The 24,068-nt window shown below is 34.5% G+C and overlaps 1 protein-coding gene and 1 pseudogene across 1 annotated transcript in view; one reads left to right on the plus strand and one right to left on the minus strand.

The window, feature by feature from the left end:
* MALRD1 (MAM and LDL receptor class A domain containing 1) overlaps positions 1-24,068 on the minus strand; it is a 649,658-nt gene that overhangs the window by 338,179 nt on the left and 287,411 nt on the right. The window contains 3 exon segments of the mRNA XM_049096644.1: positions 3,485-3,595; positions 7,276-7,304; positions 7,307-7,431. Coding sequence (XP_048952601.1) covers positions 3,485-3,595; positions 7,276-7,304; positions 7,307-7,431 — 265 coding nt within the window.
* LOC112670397 (ribosome biogenesis protein NSA2 homolog) lies at positions 17,072-17,849 on the plus strand (annotated as a pseudogene).

Below are 24,068 nucleotides of genomic sequence, written 5' to 3' on the forward strand. Positions count from 1 at the left end.
TTTTTTTTGCCACTCCTCAGGTCTGTCCACCCCAACCATGTGAAAGTGAAGATATTGAACCTCAATTCCATGAGGTATTTTTAATTACCCACATCTTTGGAGTTAAAATTATTTTAATTTCCCTTTAACTAAAGTATGTATGAACAATATTCTCCTATGTGTCCTGTTTTTCAGTGAAATCCCACTTACATGGACTCCAAAAAAAATGATAAATAATTAAAAGTAATAACAAGAGTTGTTAAAATGTTTACAAATTTCATCTTCAATTTGTAACATTACCAATGCATAGAAGAACAAATAACACTGTTTTACAGAACACCAGAAGTCATAAATTGTTTAGTTTTAAATTTCTAAGTGAAATTAATTCAGAATGTTTCTATTAATTTTCTGCATGCCATCTGTATTTGTGTATTAACATAAGAAATATTTTTATTTAAATTCAATTAGCCAACACATATAGTACATCATTAGTTTCAGATGTAGTATTCCAATAATTCATCAGCAGTGTATAATACCCAGTGTTCATCACATCACGTGCCCTTCTTAATACATTTTAAATTAAATTTAGAACAATTCGAAATGAGTTAACAAGGAATACAGATTTACTTCAGTGATTTTACACAAATATGTATTGTTCAAGCTCCCAAACACCTTTTGACAAAATCTAAACTTTTTTCTTGAAAGAATTACAATTTTTTCCTTAAGATGTATTATGCTTTTATGTGACTGTTTGAAAACCTATGTGTTTTCCTTTTAAGATGAGATAATGGAATAATTGAAAATCATGCCTCTCAAATTATGAAAACCAAAACAAAAAATGCAATTTTTATGTAAATGAGCATAGCAAATTTACATAAGTTGTTCTTCATAAGAGATATGCTGGTAAGACCAATAAATTTGATAGAGTGAGAGGTTGAAAGTCATTATGAAGTAAAACTAGACAGAGTAAGGACTACAATGTTCTTATAAGGAAACACTGATAAACTGCAAAGGGTACTCTATTTTCTGGATGTATCTAAACATTTAAACACATGATACAATGTTCTGTGAAAAGGAAATTAGATAATAAGTATTTCCTTATTACTTTGTCTATGTGCAATCCTATAGATGTACTCTCAGGTACCTACCATGTCCAAACGATCAAATCATTGCTTATATCCCAACGCTCCATAAAATCTTGGTTACGATTCCATGGGCTTTAGTACTGAATGTGATTACACTTTTTTAAAAGTATAATTGTATGTTTTCAGTAGAATAAAGGCAGGATCAATTATTTTGGAAAAATCTGAGGAACAATATGGCACAGTGTTTGGATTATGGACTTGTAGATGAACTGCCTAGGCTTAAAGTCCATCTATGCCATTTTGTAGTATGCAACGAGAGCAAGTTCCTTAATATACTGGTCTTTCTGTATTCTGATCTATAAAAGGGGGATAATTATCATATAATTACTATCAAAACTAAGGAGTAAGTATTTCAAATTCATAGAATAGTACTTAGCACTTACTAAGTTCTATGTACATGCCTGCTCTAGTCATGCAAAATAATTAAATACTCTAAGTTTGAGGGCTCTCAGATAAAAGTGAAAACTACTCAGTGCTGATTCTACATATAATTCCTAAAAATATCTTATGCTCAAGGGATAGAGGTATTCTTTTTTCTGAGGTAAAAGGGAATGATACTATGAAAATAGAAGAATCACAGACAGTATGCCTGGCTCATCAACTCTATTTCCAATACATAGTAATGAGCTTTGCACATAGTAGGTGCTTATTAAGTTTGTATTGAAGGAATGAGTGAATCACAAAAAATATTAAATATTTTCAAGCCATCTGATTTTAAGATTCAAATAAGAGTTCTCTTTACTCAAATTTCAATATATGAAAAAGTAAATTTCAGAAAGGCTAAATTAACCAAGTAATTAATAATTGATTCCTCCTGCTGAAATTCCCCCTTAATGTTATTTTGAACATAATTTTACCATACAAATATTCTACTTGCACAGACATAGTTAAGAATTCACTGCCTGGGGTAGAAGCCTATGTCTGGTAGCAGGAAAACCTACTTGTTCTTGCTGAGGTTTCTTCTACCCTCAGTTAAAAGATCTCAGAGACTGAACAGATGGAATCATGTTAATAACAAATTTCATATTGTTCAATTTGAAATTTCAGTCTAATAATTACATCTTCAGGGTGAACTTATTTCTTATCAATTTCCTAAATTATCCACAAATGACCCATAAGAAAACTGGACTCAAGTGAGAAGTCCAAAAACATATGGAATTTATTACACCTACTATTCCAAGAAATTAGGGACAATGATATATCAATGTATTTGTTTAAAGATTTTATTTATTCATGAGAGACACACAGGGAGGCAGAAACAGGCAGAGGGAGAAGATTTCCCACAAGGGAGCCTCATGTGGGACTCAATCCCAGGACCCCGGGATCATGACCTGAGCCAAAGGCAGAGGCTCACCACTGAGCCACCCAGGTGCTCCATGTATTGATGTCTTTACGCAGAGGGAGCTAGCCCGTGCTTCCACTGGAATTGAGAGGGGCTGATCTATCCAGCACATAACTATAGATAGTTACTGAATATTCACAGTAAAACTGGCTACTATTTCTGCATATACAGAGGACTGGAAATGCAATAATTAGTCAAGATATATCTTCTATCTAGAGGTAAATGGTTCTAAACTCACGAAATTAAGCCCTGAGCAATTAAGACTAAGAAAATATTCCCCAGTATAAATGGGTAACTGAATTCTGAATTCTCCTTCTCCTGATACAAATCTTAAAAATTTTAATCATTAACCCTCATTTTCCAAAAAAATGCCAAACACACACACACACACACATCCATGAGTTATTTACCTGATAATCCATAAAAAACAAAATCCATACCAATTACCTTGGCATGTAATTATCTTCAATTTAAGCATTTTAATCTATGTACTACTTCTTCTTATTTTAAATTGTTAGATACGTATAAGTCTTATCCTCCTAATATTACTGTAATATACACAGAGACAAATACAGCGGCACACAATTTGGTCCCTCCCCAAATATTTTTGAATTAGGTAAATCTATTACCTCTAGTAAGGTTTAACCACATAATGTGCTTTTAAAAGTCTGTCTTTTAATTAGTTTTGAAATAAATTAACATAATTAATCCACAGTCTCCAAGAATATGTCCGTAAAATCAAGGGAGGTGTTCTTTCTATGAGGGAGGCTGATTGTGAAGTGGAGCATGGTTGGCATTAAAATTACATATTCCTAGAATATGGTTGTCTGGTTGGGAGAAATTAGAACATCTAGAACTGAATTCCTTATGGACATGCTCCATGGAGTGTTAGGCATTCATATAACACATCAGGAAGGGAATGGGAGGACCAGAAGACTATGAGTGGAGGAAATAAAGTAGGATTATAGGGGAAAAAGCAACAAAACTCCCTCATCACCCAACTGTTTGGATTACAAACCTGTATATGTGATTGAACACCTAAAAACACTTCTACTTTCTTCCACCATGCACCTTGCTGTCCTATTTGAGCTCACAATTTAGAAGTAACATTGTCTTTCTTGCTGAGTACCTATAGGGATAAATCAAGTAAGAGATGTTAAAATATTTGGTCTTGATAAATTTTAAACATTCAGAACTCGCCCAGTGATTTTTAAAAACATTTTATTTATTTTTTTTAAAGATTTATTTATTTATTCATTCAGAGAAAGCGAGAGAGAGGCAGAGACAGGCAGAGGGATAAGCAGGCTCCATGCAGGAATCCTGACGTGGGACTCGATCCCAGGTCCCCAGGATCACACCCCGGGCTGCAGGCAATGCTAAACAGCTGCGGCACAGGGGCTGCCCTTAAAAACATTTTAATATCAACATGAAGTCCCTTAGAGAAAAGTGGGGACAGTTTTCATGAGATACCTTTGTTTTCTATACAGCAGTGTATCTCCAGGATACCTCACAAGCTTTGTGTAATAAAGGTGTACTTGAGAATCTGCCAGTCAAGTCCAACAGGTCTAGGCATCATTTAATTAACTCTTAACTACATTAGCTTAAAAAAAATGACAGAAGTAACAACTGAAATTTTACATATTCAATAATATTCATGAAGTTGAATAGAAAGCACTTATTACTGCCTAAAACATTTTTCTGAGGATGACTTTCTTTCCTCATCCTTCTGGGTTCAGTGGAGACAGTGGTATTACAATGGGAGCCCATTCACTTTTAACAGCACTCCTGGGTGGTCTTAGTGGGCACTGACTCACACTGTTATAGTTAAGATGCTTCTACCAGAGAGCCTTGAAACCTCGAATTCTCAGTACTATAACCTTATTCTAAAGAGAAATTCTGATTAGTCTCAGCAGACAAATTATTCTGGCTCTCCTTTTAGAATGCTACAAACTGAACCAACGAGAGGGTAACTGAAGAGAATAGGGAATAGCAGAACAATTCTACACTTTAAAGTAACTGACTTAGATGGCTTACTTAATTATTTCACAGCACTACATTTTAAAAATACAATGTGTACAACCCAAAGAATCGTTCTGATAAAGGGTTCGTGAAGGTTTTGACTTTGCAAAGTGAAGGTAACTTTTAATGGTTTTATTATCTATTTTCAATTAAATTCAAATAGCTATTTGATTGGAGCATAATTAACATTCAAACTGTTAATTTTATAGAAGTAGAGTTTCTAGACCCTTTAGAATCCCTAGGTAATATGAAGCTAACAAAAATATCACCATGGTTTTAGTCTTTATAATTTAAGTTAAAATAACATGCTTGTATCAAAGTAAAAAAATATATAATTTCTAAAAAATCAAAAACTAGTTTTTGATGAATACTTTTAAAAAGCATGGGAAATAGATCTTTGTATGAATACCATTCTACATATAAATGGCTAAGGAAAATGTGTTCATACACAAAAATAAGGATCACATACATTATCATTTTAAGTATTTGATAAATAAGTACTTATAACATTTCAATAATATTTTCTAAATTTTTACCCAGTAATACAAAATTGTACCTGAAAAAAGAATTAATCTTAACCACAAAATGTGCCAGTTAAATAATTCTCTTTTTCTGATGAAAATCCTATAGTAAGCTGTATTGAATATTTGCCAAAAAAAGCCAATGTAAAACAAATGATAAACTATAACTTTAATCCATAAGACTATTGGATGTTTTTAGTTTATCAAACATGCACACATACTTATAATGCAAATGTACTTTTAAATCACTATTGGTAAGGAGTCTCACAATAAAGAAGATAATTTCCTAAAACTAATAAGTTAATTTAATATATTTCCAAGTTAAAAAAAAAAACAGCATTTAGGGAACTATGTTTATCTATAACTTGTTTGTAAAAATAAATATTTAATAGAGCCAGGAAAAACTTAGACTAAGACAGTAATAAAATGAGGAGACAAAGCACATAATAATAAAATTATAATCAAGGTACAGGGGAAAAAGTGGTTGAGCAGCTGGCCTGCAATCTGTGTCTCTTTTTTTTGGGGGGGGGGGGGCAGGTAGGTGACCTACCTGTAATCTCTTTGCAAATATGCTTTATGTAGACATCTTCGCTAATAAATTAATGGTGTTTGATAAGGGGGGAGAACCCTTTGCTATGCTTGCATTTAGCAAGATATTCCTGGTCTGAAACTTCTCATGGTAAACAACTGTAGAATTTTGATGGATTGATCTTTCAGACATGGCTTCCTGGAAAATGCTACATGAAATAGTACAAATGGAGATGTTTGACAACTGAGCTGGCTTGTTCTGTGTAAATGATGCATCTATACATATTACTTAAAATCCCATATATTATATAAGGCATGTCCAATATGAGAGAACAGGATCTAGGGACCTGTACTGAGACTCTAGAACCTCTCTCTGTTTTGCCTGTATAACTTGGTCTTCTAAAAGAAACCAGGAATCCTGGATAAAGTTAACTCCAGGGATAACACAAGATAAAAATGAATCTGGGACATCTTGGATAGAAAGCAAGAAAAGGCTCAAAAATTGATGGGATTGTTAAAGAGACAGAAGTCAGCTTAAAGGGTCTCCTATGAGCAAATCTGGGGCAATTTAAGACACAATTAACTAATAATAATTATAATTGACAATAAAAAATTGAATACAAAAAGGATCCATGAACCCACACTGATGTAAATCAATAAATGGAGAGGTAATTTTGTTGGTGGTGGCAATGCTATTTTTTATAACAGAAAACCAATCAACAAATGTAAACAGAATAATTGAGTTTGAAATAACAATTAAGCTATCATCATAGTAAAATTCATTCCAGTGAAAAATACTAAAGGAAACAAAAACTATCAAGTAAAATTGACTTGAGAACAGGATTTTATATACTATCAAAATATCTCTTCACAAAATATTTATTGATAACAAATGGAATAAAAGTAATAAGACCTATAGATATCATATACCACCAGGGATGCAGTAAAAGGAACACAATATTGATGCTATTACAACACCAATGTATGTATGTATACATATATATATATGTATATATATGTATAATATATGTGTTTATAGAAAATATATATGTGTGTGTTCAAAACTGAGTGGATTCTACATACTGGTTTAGATGATAATATTTTAAAATATCAAAATCATAAAAATCTAGAGAAGATTAAGTAATTAGTCCAGTTTTAAAGACACCAGAAAGAAATGAGTAGGTATGATACATGATCCTATAGGAAATATTTTCTATAAAAGATGGTACCGGGACAATGGGCAAAAAAATAGGAACTCTGACTGAATGTTATATCAGAGTTTGTGAGATTCTTGGAACAGTTTGAAATAGTTTAAACAATAATTCTGAAATAGTTTATTGTTTTTAAACAAAGAAACAATTTTCAAAAGACAACTGGAAAATGTAGCAGCAGTCCCATCAACAGGAAGAATGGACCTTCAAAGGTCACCAAAGTATGTGTGATCCATTTGAACATGGACACTAAAACCTACATGAAACATCTCAAGTATAAAACTGCACTACACAAAAGCTGTAACCTCAGAAAAAACCTACTAACCATAAAGTGATTAGTAAAAATGTTCCACTGGCCATTCAAATCCAATTCTGCTAAAGCTGTTTTTTCAATCGTATCATATTGAAACTAGTTAGGTGTTGATAATTACCCATTCTCATCTATTAGAAGACTACATTTTAATAACACTAAATTGAACCATATGAATTTTATAGGGAAAATGTAGAAAGTGCAATTGCCTAAGTAGTACCTGGAGACAACCAACTGTAACACCATTCTCTGAGTCCAGAACACCAGGGTACATTTTGGTCCCATGCGTGAAATAACAGGAGTCAGTATATCAGCCATGCCACCAAATTTTCCATTTGAACTATTAGCATACAGGTACCAGCCATCTGTGGTATTTCTGGGGAAAGTACAAAGTATTTGTCAGATTAAAAAGAGAAGAAGATCATAACATATATAGTTCAACACTGACCATATTTTATTGTTCCATAGGTTTTCCTAAAAGCATAATGATGTTTTACAGCATAATGATGACTCAGAATCTGCAGCAGAAATAACTATTCTCCTGCCTCTTTTCCCTAGCCAGGAGGATGCCACAGTCCGTTCGCTCAAGACTGGCTCTATGTGACCCATTTCTGGAGACTGGGAAATAAGATCGCAGGCCTTAGCCTCATGTCATCCCAGGGGCATTGGGACAGGAGAGTGGGAATCCTTTCCTTCCACCCAGACATGGTTTGATCCCCATGGCTGCCTTTCTGAGGGAGTGTATTCAATTTTTACTTAAGAGATATCTTATGTGCAGCTAGAGGAGAAATGTGCCCAACACTGGAGATGTGACTCTCAACAGGGCCCTGTTCTTCTTCATGGCACTGCCAGCAGTGGTCCCAGAGCAAATGACAGCAGAGATGGCAGGGGCATCTGCCCTACATTCCCTCTGCTGTCTGACCCTGTGGTACTAAGACCACTCACCACCTTCCTCAAAGCCTTCTTGCCTCTGGACATTCCCTGCCTCTATCATTTCCTTCTTTTACAATTATCAGCTCCTTGATGTATCAGCTATCTCCTAGAAAACCAGTGTTTGGAGCAATAAGATTATTTTTGCTTGAGTCTTTTTTCTAAGAAAAGATAAAGAGCTAGCACTGTGGGAATCTTCTTTTTATGCTGTTATGGTTTACCTTTTTAGAAAACAGTACTTAATAGGATGGATGTCTGACAGAATCAGAGTACCTTTTGGAAACTTGGAAGAGGAGTTCCTCCTCTACTCCCTAAGGAGAGGACCTCTAACTCTCTGCCCTCACCTTGCTCCATGCTGCCTGGGTTTCCATCCCACCCATCATGGACACCACTCACTTTTAATCCTGCTTGTACTGTCACCCCCCACATATCTGGGGGACACTGGTAGCTCTTGGATTTGTTGCTCTCCACTGATCCTTTCCCCTTCCTTGGTCTGTTGGCCCTCAGACAGGCACTACTGGAGTCACCTAGGAACTGGCAACATGACAACAGCCAAGGTTGGGGCCAGTGCCTCGGCCATCCTCCCAAAACAGGCTGAGATGTAACCTTTGAGATGCTAGGCCCATCTCTGATCCTGCCTGCTAGTCTTGAAGGACGGGACTCTGTCTATAGAGATGTCTTCAGAGGGCAGACCAGGAGTGGGACATGAGGGTTGGCTAATGTAAGCTTCCATAGCCACCATCAAGAGGTGGATCCACTGCCACTGGTTGCCCAGATTCCCCACTTATTTTTCCAATAGAGGCCATAGGAGGAAAGGAGTTTACTTAAGAACATTTTAAAGAAATCTTTCATGCCGTAGGGACCTCTTCATCAGAGCACAAGAGTAGGTTGCAATGATTTAGCATTTGTTTGGGGTCAACTCAGGTGTGAGGGAGGTTTGAACCCAGGCCTGAAGTTAGTTTCAAATAATAAATAATAAAACAATTTTTCATTTTCTTCTTTTGCACAGAAGCTGGTAACCTAGGACCTATGTGTAAAGAGCTTTATATGAATATTTTTTGTAGTTGGCTTTCTTGGGTTGGTAAGATACATTCTATTTAAGTTCCTTGAACATTATGGATTCCCCTAATGTGTATGAATGACTGAGGCTTTGTAAATTCAGGGACATTTCTGTGAAAGAAGTTATTTGATGGGATCAAAGAAGCGAAGGGGAAAAAAAGAAACAAAACAAGTACTCCACCATTTTGATTTTAAATTCATGTATCAGCTGGTACAATGTGCACATGTAATGGTAAAGCCTGAAATTACCAGGTCTAATCTGTAATAACTTAATCGTGTGCTTTTTTTTTTTTTACAATAATGCGGTCACCTTTAGACAGCTTATTTTTTTAACATTTTTAATTGACATATAATTGACAACAATGTTATGAGTTTCAGATATACTACATATTGATTTAATAATTTTATACATTACTCAGTGCTCACCACAGAAAGTGTAGTCACCATCTGCAATCACATATTATTACATTACTGACATTATTCCCTATGCTGAACTTTTTGCCTTTGTGACTTAATTACTTTATAAATGGAAGTTCAGAGTATGTATCGCTTAATTTATTTCCCCAATCCCCTTATTCACTTCCCCTCAGGAAACCACCAGTTTGTTCTCTGTATTTAAGTTGCTTAAAAAAAAAAAGTCTATTTTTCTGTGCATTCGCTTTGTTTTTCAGATTCTACATGTGAGTAAAATCATATTTTCATGTATGTAAAATAGACTTAAGAACCAAATAGTTTGAGTCACATAAAGAATAAAAAAATATGTATAAAAAATTAAAGCATGTAAAATAGAAAGGAAACTGGTCTGAGGTTCTACTTACAGCTAAAAGGCTTTCAAGGTTCAAGTCTAGTCTCTGTTAAATATATGTCAGTTTTATTTAAATATATTTTAATGTTGGTAGATAATTTTTTAAAGTGTGTCTTTTTCCTCCTTACCTCCAAATCAAAGAGGAAAACTCAGGATGAAAACAATTAAATATCAGCATACTTGCCATAAAAGAGTTTATGCTCCTACTTTAAATATCAATTCAAAAAAGAAATAATAAAACATTAAAGACATCTGGGTAACACATAGTGTTTTGAAGTACTAAACGAAGAGCTGATTCTTCACAGTTTGGGCATTCTGGCCCACTTTGATTCATTAGACTTCTTACCACTTTCTCACCAAAATATTATGCTAGAATGTAACTTTGCTATTTGTTAAAACCATTTTTATTTTGAAAATTTTATCATTTTTCTTGAGGAAAGAATTATGAGTCAATAGCAAATGGATAGAGAAAAAGACTAAGTATGCATTCAGTCCCCACATACTTATTGTCATTCTTTGCAGTCTTGCCTGCCCCATGCCCTGGAAATATGATTGTGAGCAAAGCATCCAATAGAGTTTGTCCTCTGGCCTCACCATTTACTAGGTGGACAACATTAGGCAGCTTAGTTAATCTCTCTGAACATATTCATTTCTTCATTTATGAATGGTCCATAGAAGGTCTCATTAAGAATTAGAAGTAAAATAAAGGAACATCTAAAATGGTACTTGGCCCATCCTATATATTTAATAAATGTTAGTTGTGATTTGTGGTTATGTTTATGTCATTAGTTGCTGCTAATAGAACAAAGAGTTTAGTGTCCCACAAACCACAGAGTGTATGAATTAAGATCATTTTTAAGAAGCAGGATTATTATATTAATTTAAATTATGTCTCAATAAGTAAGCACTTCCAGCTTCGTTCCTTGCATGCTAATATCCCAGGATCCTAACAGAAGTGGATATATAATTGATTTACTGATTTATAGATTCACTGAGATCTGGCTCAATTTCCACAGATATTCTTTCCTAGACTGACAAACAGACTCTAAGCGTCACATGGAAATCTAAAGGAATAAGAAGAGCCAGATCTCTAATGTAAAGGAGAACAAAGAGAATTTATTCTAACATATCTATTCATTATAAAGGTGGAATAATCAAGATAGAGTGGTACTAGACAGGCAAACAGGCCAGGGAAAAAGATGGAACAGTCCTGAAACCAATTTACACACACTTGTACACATGATTTATGAAAAGTTTGGTTCTTCAGAGCAATGACAGAAAAGACAATCCTTTTAATGTATACTGAATAAATTAGGTAGCAATGTGTGTGGGGGGGGTCAAAAAAATAACACTTAGCCGTATTTCACAGATTTTAAAAAATTATAAATTCTAGGCAGGTTGTACCTGGACTGTAGAAGGTAAAACAATAAAGTTTCTTCTCTACAATAAGGAAATAATATCTTCATGATGTGGAATTGAGAAAGTTTTAATGATATGTAAAAATTACTAACCTATAAGGGGAAATATTGAAAAATGGACTGTATTCAAATTAAGGAGTTCTGTTTATTAAAGATACCAAAACAATGATCAAAATGATCACTGAATCATGATTAGTGAATGGGAGGAAAATATGTATCACCTTTAATCAAAATACCATTTATTGACTGCTTACTATGTACCACGCACTATGCCAGACATTCAACAGTATGTGGGTATTTGTATGTTTGTGTGTGTAGGGGCCATGCCTATTTTGTTTCCAATGCAGTACCTGGTTCATAAATCCTCAAAAACTGCTTGACAAACAAAATAAAGGAGTTTAAAATTAGCAGAACACTTGTAGAAATAAAAAGATCAAAGGACTAACAGAACTGTGGATTCAGCTAAAATTGTTTGTAAAAAGTTGACAAAAAGCAACATAAGAAAAGACAAAACAAAAGCTCACAGATCTTGGAGACCATGGAGGAATTAAGTGACTGAAAGTTTGAATTCTGGCAACAATAAAGGCATCTAGTCAACAGTTTTCAATTAGAGATCTCTGTTTTGATTTCCCAGAAGCTACACAATGAAAAACTATGAATGTTTAACTTTTACAAATCAAATTAATTTGATAAAATTCAAACACAGAGATAAATATAAATTTCTAAAACAATTCCTTAAATTATATACTCCTGAAGTATCCCACATATTCAAGAAAAAGAAAAAGGAAAGACATCAGGAGATAGAGGGGCACCTGGGTGGCTCAGTTGGTTAAGTGTCTGCCCTCACCTCGAGTCATGATCTCAGGGTCCTGAGATCAAGCCCCACATCTGGCTCCCTGCTCAGGGGGAGCCTGCTTCTCTCTCTACCTCTGCTCCCAACTCATGCTCACTCACATGCACTCTCCCTCTCAAATAAATAAAAATCTTAAAAAAAAAAAAAAGATCTACTTTTAAAATGCAAGTAAGAAAATTGCATTCATGTTTTTACATCATACTATGAACACAGTGTGGGCGTAGCAGTACATTGTTGGTCACCAATATTACCTGCATTAATTGTGGGTACATGATGTATGTGCTCAAGTATCCCAGAGCATGCTATTTTAAAGAAAGTCTCCCAGGCCACATAGGATAATCAGTTTCTGAAGTCTTGACATGGGATGCCTGGGTGGCTCAGTGGTTGAGCATCTGCCTTTGGCTCAGGGAGCTATCCCAGAGTCCTGGGATCAAGTCCCACATGAGGCTTCCTGCATGGAGCTTGTTTCTCCCTCTGCTTATATCTCTGCCTCTCTCTCCCTCTCTCTCTCTCTCTGTCTCTCATGAATAAATAAATAAAGTCTTTAAAAAATAAATAAAGTCTTAATGCTACACAAATTAAGCAAATAAAATACTGACTTATTTGAGAATCTCCTGGGTATTCACTTTAATTAGTAAGAAAAAAATACGCTTGAATGGACAAATCAAAATATTTTTGAGTTGAGTCAACTGACCTTTGACCCTATATATACACAACATCAGGGATGTATTCTCCAGACTTATTCTTTGGGCTGAAAAATACCTTTTCATTCATTATGATACAATAGGCTTTTTTAGCATACTTGATGAGATATGATCTACTAAAAGTTGTCACCAACTTTATTAGCTTCATGTGTAGCAGAATATACAAAGTGCTCAATAGCACAGTTTTTCTAATGGTTTCCATAGCATTACTCTAGTATCTATAATGTACAATTCTTGTTTTTGGAAACTAACTGCTCCCCTACCAGAGCCACCAACTCTACTGTGTGAGACAAACAAAATCCCTGATCTATCAACTGCTGTAGTAGACTTCTTAAGCAAGCCAGACCAATTAGAGGCTCTTGTGGGGGATTTTTAGAATATAGGGTAAGAAAAAAGGCATATTCCCTCTTGAGTGTCAAATCATACTAGCTGAGACCCCAAGGTTTGAAGCCAGTTCTCCCTGACTCCCAAATTCCATACATGCCATCTATTCTATGCTTCAGTGATACAGAATAAGAGATTAAAAAAATAATAAAAGGTTATATTTGACATTATGGTCCTTTCAATACACAATGATCCCACCATCCTGCTTAGCAATATTCAATACAGGAGCACCTGGGTTGCTCAGTAGGGTAAGCATCTGACTCTTGGTTTAGGCTCAGGTCATGATTTCAGGGTCCTGGGATTGAGCCCCATATCAGACTCCAAGCTCAGTCAATATTCCTCTTGAGATTCCCTTTCTCCCTCTCCCACTACCTCTCCCCCTCCCCTGGCTCACACGTACCCTTTCTCTAAAATAAATAAATGAATCTTAAAAAAAAAAAAAAACTTCAATACCTCTTTACTGATACAAAGACCCTTGAACTAAACTATATGCTATCAGGTTACAATAAAAGGCTTCAGTAAGATATAAATCTATTCGCTACACACATGGTCTAGATCAGCTGACATTGCTTTTTTCATAACACAGCTTTCCTGATAAAGGAAGCAGTGAATTAATTTGCATTCTGGTGCAAGCTCTTTATATTATCATGTATTTGTAACTGATAGTACACAGACTGACATTTTATACTGCGCTGAAACATAACTGGGTCAGTTTTTTGTGAAGCCCATAGAATAAATATTTTAGGTTTTATGCACCATAAGGTGTCTTACAACTATTAAACTTCTGTCTTTGTAGCATGAACACGTCCATGGACTGACTGCTTAAAAGAATGGTTACAGCCATGCTCCCATAAAACTATATTTACAAAAACAGACTTCAGACCAGAATCGTCCCACAGACCATACTTTGCTCACCACTTATTCTACGGATAAAACCTCAATTCATCAGGATTGAAGGAATAACTTTCTATAAAAATATCTAGCATCAACTTTCACCTATTACTTTACTCAGACACCCAGATTTATACCTATTGTAATGTTCATATAATGACCTGAATACATCATGTACTTTCTTTTCTCCGTCTCCCTTTTATCTGTCCTTCCTCTAGGCACACTTACAATCTCTGCTCTTGGTCTGCCCTCTATACAACTTTGATTTATCCTCCACAACATATCTCAAATATACTTATTCCAAGCCCTCTTAGAGCCCTAGACTCAAAAGCCCTTGATTCAAAATTACTCCCTCCTAAGAATTTCATAGCATTTATACATAACTTTTTAAATGTATTCTTCATATTACATTTTAATTCACTGAATAAACCTTTATTCCTCAGTAGATTCTATACATATCAAGGCACCATTTTAACTTATTTATCTACATCACCTTGTGAATCCAGGAAATCTTGTAAAGTGGCTTAAACTCAATTGGTACTCGATAAGTATTTCCTGAATCTGTTGCTGAAAATTAAATAAAAGTGTTACAGAATTCTTGCTTTTCTATATCAAAATTCTCCTTTACAAGTGCAACGCTTCTCGATTTTTAAAAAGGACTTACAATTTTAGCAGAGTGCTTTTGGGTTTCTCTTTTTTAGCCTCATGAAATAAAAATGAAGTAATGAACAACATTTGCTGAAATTTTATACAACCACATGAGGTTTTACATACTCAGAATTCAATATCAAATGTATCAAAGCCAACTTTTTAAATTAGGAGCCCCCACAGTTCCTGTTTTAATATTGTATGACATTCACTGCAGAAAAACTTTGTGAGGCAAGTAGAAACACAGACAAAACAAACAAACAAACAAACAAACAAAAAAACAATGGATAAATTTTAAAGTCATAGAAATTACACAATGTAGTTGTATTTGTTTATTTTCTAATTTCAAAACAAAAATTTTTAAAGCTCACTGAAGTGAGTATATTCTTTGTAAAATAGATCCTGGGGGAAAAAAAAATCCACGAGTTTCTGAGATGTATAGAATTAAGTATTTGAGGTTTTTAGATCAGTCTTTAAATTGTGACATTTAAATTAGAGTATTAATAATAGTTTGTCATTCAATATATGTAACAAAGATGAGAAGCTAGGATCATAACCACTATTTCAAAGATAACAAAAACTGAATAATTTTCAGTGCTAATTCCTTCAGTGTGAAGTGAAATCATGACCACACTTAAATCCTTCTCCCCATGTTTTATATTCAAAACTAGTCATCCTCTAAGCATGATGTCAGAACCAGCCACATTAGAATTACCTGGAAACTTATTTTAATCACCAGATCTTGGGCCCTATCTCAAACATATAAAATCAAAACTCTGGAGTAGAGCGCAGCAATGTGTTTAACAAATTCTCCAGCTTATTCTGGTGCATGCTAAGTTTTGAGACCCACTGCTCAAAACCACTTATGCTAACAACTAAAATAGTATCTACAATTCAAGTTGCCAAATCAAGATGCTAATCCAAAAGGAATACTTAGAAAAACAGACATTCAAGCTTAATTCTTCTTCCCTAAATGAACACTCTGTGGAAAATAAGATTAAAAAAAAATTAACACTTGTTTTTACAACACCTCATTTTCTATCACATACTGTGTAGAACACAGGAACCATATTCTAGTAAAAAAAGAAAAACAGTTGGCTCAGAGAGGTATGGGTTGGAATTCTAGTCAAATATATTTGAGAAACTCAATGAGTAATTCCAGGGTACTATTTACACACAGACATACACATAGAATTTTACAGAAATAATCATTTAGGAGTTCAGTAATCAGTTGTTCATTATATATTTTTTAATAACTCACACATTGTTAATGTATTTGATCAAAAAAGTGTCTGGCATATGGTAAGTCCTTAATTAAATATTTATCAAGTGAGTGTACAAAGCTTGTTTTTGAGAATCACTAGATAAATCCCTTCTAATAAAAATTTTTGACCTACATTTCAAAACTAATTAGAGTAATTTAAATTTTTGAGAATTTAAAAATCATTTTTAAAATTATACTTTATCAGAAATGAATATTATTGGGCAGCCCGGGTGGCTCAGCGGTTCAGCGCCGCCTTTGGCCCAGGCGTGATCCTGGAGTCCCGGGATCGAGTCCTGTGTCAGGCTCCCTGCATGGAGCCTGCTTCTCCCTCTGCCTGTGTCTCTGCCTCTCTCTCTCTTTCTGTGTCTCTCATGAATAAATAAATAAAATCTTTTAAAAAAAGAAAAGAAATGAATATTATTAATGCAATAATTTATTCACATATTACTGTAAATGAAAGTTATATTTGTTTCAGGCAAATTTGTTTCAGGTTTAAAGGTAAAGAAAGTTATCTGGGATAAAGAACAGTATTACACAATGATAAAGAGTCTAAGAAGACATAATTCTTAAGGTACATGGGCTTAAAAACAGAGTGTCAAACCATGTGAGGCAAAAACTAACAGAATTGCAAAAACAAAATAGAACCCACAAAAGCAAAAAACAGATGAATTCACTATCATAGCTAGAGATTTCTACACCCTTCTATCAGAAATGGACACATTTCACAGGCAAAAGATCAGTAAGGACAAAGTGAACTCAGCATTATTAATTAGCTTGATAGATATCAACAGACTATTTTATCCAGTAACATCAGAATATACATTCCTGTCAAGCTCACATGGAACATTCACATCTAATAAGGACTGCTAAATAAAACATACAAAAATTCTCTAATAACAGCAAGAAGATAGCCTGATTAAAAAATGGGCCAGAAAAAAAAAATGGGCCAGGTTTTAGAACTGTTTCTGTCCATCATGGGTTGTATGGAGTCAGCTTGTGGGTCTGTGAGACCTGAAAATTAAGAGTTTCTTTGCTAACTGGCAGCTCCATGGCCTTCATTATGCCACAGAATGATTACTTTGAGTTGTACCAGAAGTGCTATGGCTATAGTTTGGATTACCATGAGAAAAAGAGAAAGGAGGAAGGTGAGAGGTTCATGAACCTTCAAGGAAGGCAAAAAAGATGAAAGCTAACCTTTAGCATAAACAGCATGACAGGAAAATACAAATGAAAAAGACTCAAGATACATGAAAAGAGAAACACTAAACAAAAGAAAAATGAAGAGTCTCCAATAAGGAGCAGCATCCTGCATATCTACTGGACAGGGAGGAACAGTCTGGAGCTAAAGTATTTTCCAATATGATTAAGCAAAAACAAAAAGAGAAAGCAGAAAAATGGCTAGTCCCTTTCCCCCAAAGTTTGTGCCCAGGGAGAAACAAAACTCTTAAAAGCTTTTCAAACAGGAAAGAGAAAGAAAAAAAAAAAAAAAAAGCATAGAAGAGGATGGTTACTGACGTCTGCTTTGTTGGAGAGGGCTTTAGTCAAAAACCATCTAAATATGAAAGACTCATTAGGCCAATGGGCTTTGTGTCCAAAAGGCCCACGTAACATCACCTTTTGCCTGCCAGTGTTTGGTGTAAAAAGAATCCCTCATCCCAATATATACAACTTTGGGTGTTATTACTGAAGATACTATCATTGAGGTGAACGTGATTTGAGTTGGGCCTTGTGACATAAGATGGTAAGGTTATTTAGGGGAAAATATGCCCAGGTTACCAACAATCCTGAAAACAATGGATGTACAAATACAGTATTTGACAATAGTTTCAGAGAAATAACTCCTTATAATTACTGCAGACTACACACCAATAAGGAAAACTGTCATTACCGTCGTGGCTCTGAGTACCACCAAACAACCTGACATATCTGCAGTCACCAAGAGAACTATTTATCCTATTATAAAAGGTATTAAAATAGTCTAGTTTTACAAAAAAAAAAAAAAAAAAAGCAGCAGTAGTAGTAGTAAACATGAAAGGAGCCCAACACCTGAATAGATACCTCACCAAAGAAAATACACAGGAGGCAAAATATAAGCATATGAAAAGATACTCCATACATATGTCAGGGAAATGCAAATTAAAACAATATCATGTTACTAATATGCCTATTAAAATTGCCAAAGTGCAGAAACTAACAACATCAAATGCTGGCAAGGACGTGGAGTAAGAATTCTCATTTATTAATGGTGGTGATGCAAAACTGTACAGCCAGTTTAAGAGACAGTTTGGTAGTTTCTTACAAAACTGAACATATTCTTACATGATCCAGAAATTATGCTCCTTGGTATTTAGCCAAAGGAGATGAAAATTTATGTCCAGACAGAAACTTGCACATAGATATTTATAGCAACCTTATTCACAACTGCCAAAAGCTGGGAGCAACCAAAATGTCCTTCTGTAGATGAATAAACTGGTACACTGAACAATGGAATATTATTCAGCACTAACAAGAAATGAACTATTAAGCCATGAGAAGACAAGGAGGAAACTCCAAGTGCATATTATTAAGTGAAAGAAGCCAAATTGAAAAGGCTACAATACTGTATGATTCCAAATATCTGACATTATGGAAAAGGCAAAACTATGGAGTCACTAAAAGATTAGTAGTTGCCAGGGCTTTGGTGAGGAGAAGGGAGGGATAAATAGGCAGAGCATAGAGGATTTTTTAGGACAATGAAGGTACTCTCTATTATACCATAATACTGGATAGATGTCATTGTACGTTTGTCCACACCCACATAATGCATAACACCAAGAGTGAACTCTAATGTAAAATATGAAATTTGGGTATTTTTATATGTCATTTAAGTTCATCAATTATAACAAATACAATGGCACTAATTCTAGAGAATGTAGCAGGGTTCATCTTGTATATAAGGGAAGAATCTATAGATGCAGAGGCTGATACATCACAGATGCATTGCAAATAGAAATGAGGTAAAAGATACAAAATTACTTGAAAATTAAAAACTTCAATCTGTTACACAAACAATATAGGCATTACCTTATTGATTTCAATGTCAGGCAAAACTAAGTTAAAAGAGAATTCTTAATATTTCCTGAAATAATAAGAGCCAACCATATTTGCACTAAAAATGTTTATTAAGACTGACTTGATTTTTAAAAAGTTCAGTCTTTCCAGCACTGGTCTCTAAGGCTATTTACTCAAAACTTGACTTGTAACTTCACTGAAATTTTAAAAGTTCCATGTAATACAACTAGCAAATTGGATTATGCTCACTAGATTCATGATTTTCTCCAAATTTATGAAATGGATTTATAAGATTACATGCTTGTGAAATTCATAGTAAGCAGAAATCAGTATAAGATACAGCCAAAATTTATTTTGAAAGGTCATATAGATGAAATCCCAGAAGTAGAAGGGATTAAAATGATTATGCACTCCCTCTCCCCAGGGATAACAATTGTAGATACTGTGCAAAACATATACGTTAATTCTAAAATAGGAACTGGAATATTTCCAAAGCAGACAAAAATCAGAGGAGAGCATAATACATACACAAACCTGCAACTCAGAGTAGTAAGAACAGTGAGTCTGTGGCTTTTTGATCTGAGAAAATTGACAACCTCCCTACCCTTTGGCTATGTTTGCAGAAAATGACACTATTGTAGCCTTCCTGACTAAAGGAATTAAAGATTAGAAATTCAGAGGGAAAATTCAAAGGAGACATCCTAGAAACCCTAACAGCAAAGCTACACAGGTACAAGGGAGACAATGGAAGTATGACAAAATGCAGGGAGAGACCAGAGAAAAAACTGTGCTCAAAGACTAGAGCTATGTGGACCCAGTCTTCAAAGTTGAGTTTTTCTTAACAGTAAATTTTTTACCGCACATAACTCTAACAGCAGAAGGCACAGCTTTAAGTCGTTGTGGACTTGAAGTTCCAGAAAAGAGAGCCTGAAACTGACAGAGCACAGTAAACAGAGAAGGAATGCATAAAAAAGCAACAGTAGAAAGCCATAAAAACAGGACAGAGATAGGGGTAGCTGCATATGGTACACTAGATAAAGTTCCAGTTTGAAACCAGGTAAATTAACTATTTGTTAAAATAAGAAACAAAAATCTTCACACGAATATGACAAAATCCTGAGTCACTAAAATGTATTATCAATAATATCCAGTTCTCAATAAAAAACTGCTAGATATGCAGAAAAAAAATGTAGTGTGATCATTATGGACTAAGAAATAACCAATAGAAAACGACTCCAAGTGGGTCAAGATGTTATTAAATGGACCAAAGTGCCATTTATATGGCTACTATTATAGATATATTCAATGAACTAAAGGAAAATTATTCAATAAATTGAAGAACATTATGGTATTAGTGAATGTACAGATGGATAATATCAAGAGTAAAATGAGAACTCTAAATAAATAACCTGACAGTAATTCAGAACTATAATCAAGCAATAACCAAAACTAAAAAATAAGATGCTAAGTAGACTGGATGTCACCAAAAAGGGATGAGTAAAGGCGAAAATACATCAGTAAAGATAGTAACTCAAGAATCACAAAGATAAATGGTTGACAAAAATTACCACATTGGAGATTTGTAATACAATATGAAACAATCCAAATAGAATCCCGATTAAGAGGAAAGATAAAATACATGAAAAAATAAATGACTGGAAACCTCAAGTTTGGTAGAAAACAATATGAGGACCTAGTAAGCTTAATAATAGATACACTATAGCCAAAATGTTATAAGCCAAAGGTAAAGAGAAAATCTTACAAGCAAAGGAAAAATGATCCATTTACTAATGAAAAACATCAGTATGAATAACAATTGATACCTGAAATGATTGAAGGCATTGGAATTATACAGTGTTTAATAAAAACAAAAAATAATTCTATACCCAGTGAAGCTGTCTTTCAAAACTGAAAGGGACATAAACTTTTAGACTCAAAAAAGAGGGAGACTCATTTGCCAAAAGACCTTTAAAGGAATATCTTTAGAAAGACTGAAAAAATAACATAAGCTAGGAATTCAAATTGACTAAAATGATAAATATGTTTTTAAAAAGTATATGTATAATACAATTTTATATATCTTACATATTTAAATTATTTAAAATGTATGTATATATGTATGTATGTATGTATTTATGAGAGACACAGAGAGAGAGGCAGAAACATAGGCAGAGGGAGAAGCAAGCTCCTCGCAGGGAGCCTGATAAGGGACTTGATCCCTGGACCCAAAGATCACACCCTGAGCTGAAGGCAGATGCTCAACCACTGAGCCACCCTGGCGTCCCTACATATTTTAAGTTATATATATTTAATGTATGTATGTGTGTGCACTCTTTTTTTCCTCTTAATCCTGCTAAAAGACATGAGATGGAAAAAAGTAAAAATAATAACATTGCTTTGATAGGCTTATCATTTATATTGACAATATATATGACAACAATAGCACTAGGAATATGTGAGAATAAAAGGAAATAAACAGTTCTAAAGCCCCTATATTTTACCTTGACTAATTCAGTATTCACACTAGATACAATGGGTTAAATTTAAGATGTGTATTGTAACATCTAGAGTAACCAATAAAAATTGCAAAGATATATAGTTAGAAAGATAAAGGGCAAAGTAAAACAGAATGATAAAATTTTTGAATTAAAAACTTAAAAAAACAGAATGATAAAATTTTTGAATTAAAAACTTAAAAAACAGGGCAGCTCGGGTGGCTCAGCAGTTTAGCGCCGTCTTCAGCCCCAAGGCCTGATCCTGGAGACCAGGGATCGAGTCCCACATCGGACTCCCTACATGGAGCCTGCTTCTCCCTCTGCCTGTGTCTCTGCCTCTCTCTCTCTCTCTCTCTCTCTCTCTCTCTCTTTGTCTCTCATGAATAAATAAATAAAATCTTTTTTAAAAATTTAAAAGGAAAGGTAGAAAGAGGGAATTTTAAAAACTGAGAATTTAAGAAATAGTCCAATAAAAAACCTAAATATGAGCATAGCAGTAATTACATGAAATGAAATAAATATGCCATCAAAAGATATTGTTGGTTAGAATAAAAGAGCAAGAAACAACTGTATGTTATCTATATGAAGCACATTTTTTAAAGATTTTATTTATTTATTTGAGAGAAAGGGAGCATAAGCAGGGGGGAGGGGCAGAAGGAGAGGGACATGCAGACTTGATGAGGGAACAGAAGGCTAGTTGAGGACAAAGCACAAGCCTACACCCTGCAAATCACCCCCCCCCACACACACACACACACTCGTGGGTGGGATACAAGTGACATTCCCCCAGGAAGCTCCCAACTGTCTTAAGGTTAGTACCTTGCTAAAGGGAAAAACAATCTTAACTTGACAACGGCAAGGCCTCCAGTATCCTGTGAGTCCTCTTCAGCATATGAAAATCTTTTAGCAACCTCCCTTTTCTTTACCTCCCCCAACTCCCAAGTGTATAAATAGCCACCCCTCACAACGTTGGGCAGCAGCTCTTTCTGCCCATGGGTCCTGTACCCATGCTTTAATAAAACCACTATTTTGCACAAAAAGTGTTTCAAGACTTCTTTCTTGGTCATTGGTTCCAGACCTCATCCCACCAAACCTCACTTATATTCTAAAACTACATCAATAAGAGTATGAAGACTAGTCAATAGGGAAAGGATAGCCTTCTCAATAAATGGTGCTGGTTAAAATAGATATCCATCTGCACAATAGCAAAGTTGATATATATATATATATATATATATATATATATATATATATATTCAAACTAAGCCAAAGCCTTAAATATAAGAGCTATAAACACTCAAGAGAAAACCTAGGGGAAATACTTCATGGCTGCATTTGGCAATAATTTCTTAGATATGACACCAAAAGCAAAGACAACAACAACAACAACAAAATAAATACACTGGACTACATCAAAATTAAAGTTTTTGTACATCAATGGACACTACCAACAAAATGAAAAGTCAACCCACAGAATTTGAAAAAAGTATTTGCAAATCACATTCTGATAAGAGGTTAAAATCCAGAATATATAAGGAACTCCCACAACTCAACAAAATATAAATAAATAAATAAAAACACAATTCAAGATAGACAAAACTTGAACTGAGATGCAAATAAGTATATAAAAAGATGGTCAATGTCACTATCCCTAGAAGAATGCAAAATCAAAACCATGAAACCACTTCACATGCATAAGATGCCTATTATCAAAAACAAAAGAGAAAATCAGTGTTGTCAAGCAACAAGGAATACTTGTTATATATGCAAAATTTTAGGTTACATATGTTTTATCACAATAAGAAAATTAAAAAAAAAAAAAACTATTTTAACAGGATACAGGGATCCCTGGGTGGCGCAGCGGTTTAGCGCCTGCCTTTGGCCCAGGGCGCGATCCTGGAGACCCGGGATCGAATCCCACGTCGGGCTCCCGGTGCATGGAGCCTGCTTCTCCCTCTGCCTATGTCTCTGCCTCTCTCTCTCTCTCTCTGTGTGACTATCATAAATAAATAAAAATTAAAAAAATTATTTTAACAGGATACAAATTCGTTTTTATTATATTTTTTTAAAAAGAACTAGTTCTATTCAAATCCTGTATTCCAATGTTTCACTTTTTCTTACCATAATTACACAAAGAAATCATGAAGACTTTTTAATCTTAAACATCATATATATAAATACCCGCTCAAATCCCCTCTAATTTACCCAGAGTATTACTATACTATTGTTTCCTACAGGTTCAATGATGTGACAATGATTGAGAAGCACAGCTATATTTAAGCTTTCTTTCCTATTTATTGGTCAGTTAATTTAGTTTTAAGAATATATGAACTGAAAGTCGAAGGAGAAATTGGAGGGAACAGAAATATAGCACTCTGTCTCAAAAAACTAGTATCTGTGATACAGAGACAACTGTGTGAAGACACTTTCATTTGAAAAGCAGTTTTGCTTACTCTATAATCTAAAATCAGCATAAACCTGCTAGTGTAAGGGTATAAAAGAAACTACAAG

The sequence above is a fragment of the Canis lupus genome, chromosome 2 (genome assembly GCF_003254725.2).
Source record: "Canis lupus dingo isolate Sandy chromosome 2, ASM325472v2, whole genome shotgun sequence".
Taxonomy (NCBI): domain Eukaryota; kingdom Metazoa; phylum Chordata; class Mammalia; order Carnivora; family Canidae; genus Canis; species Canis lupus.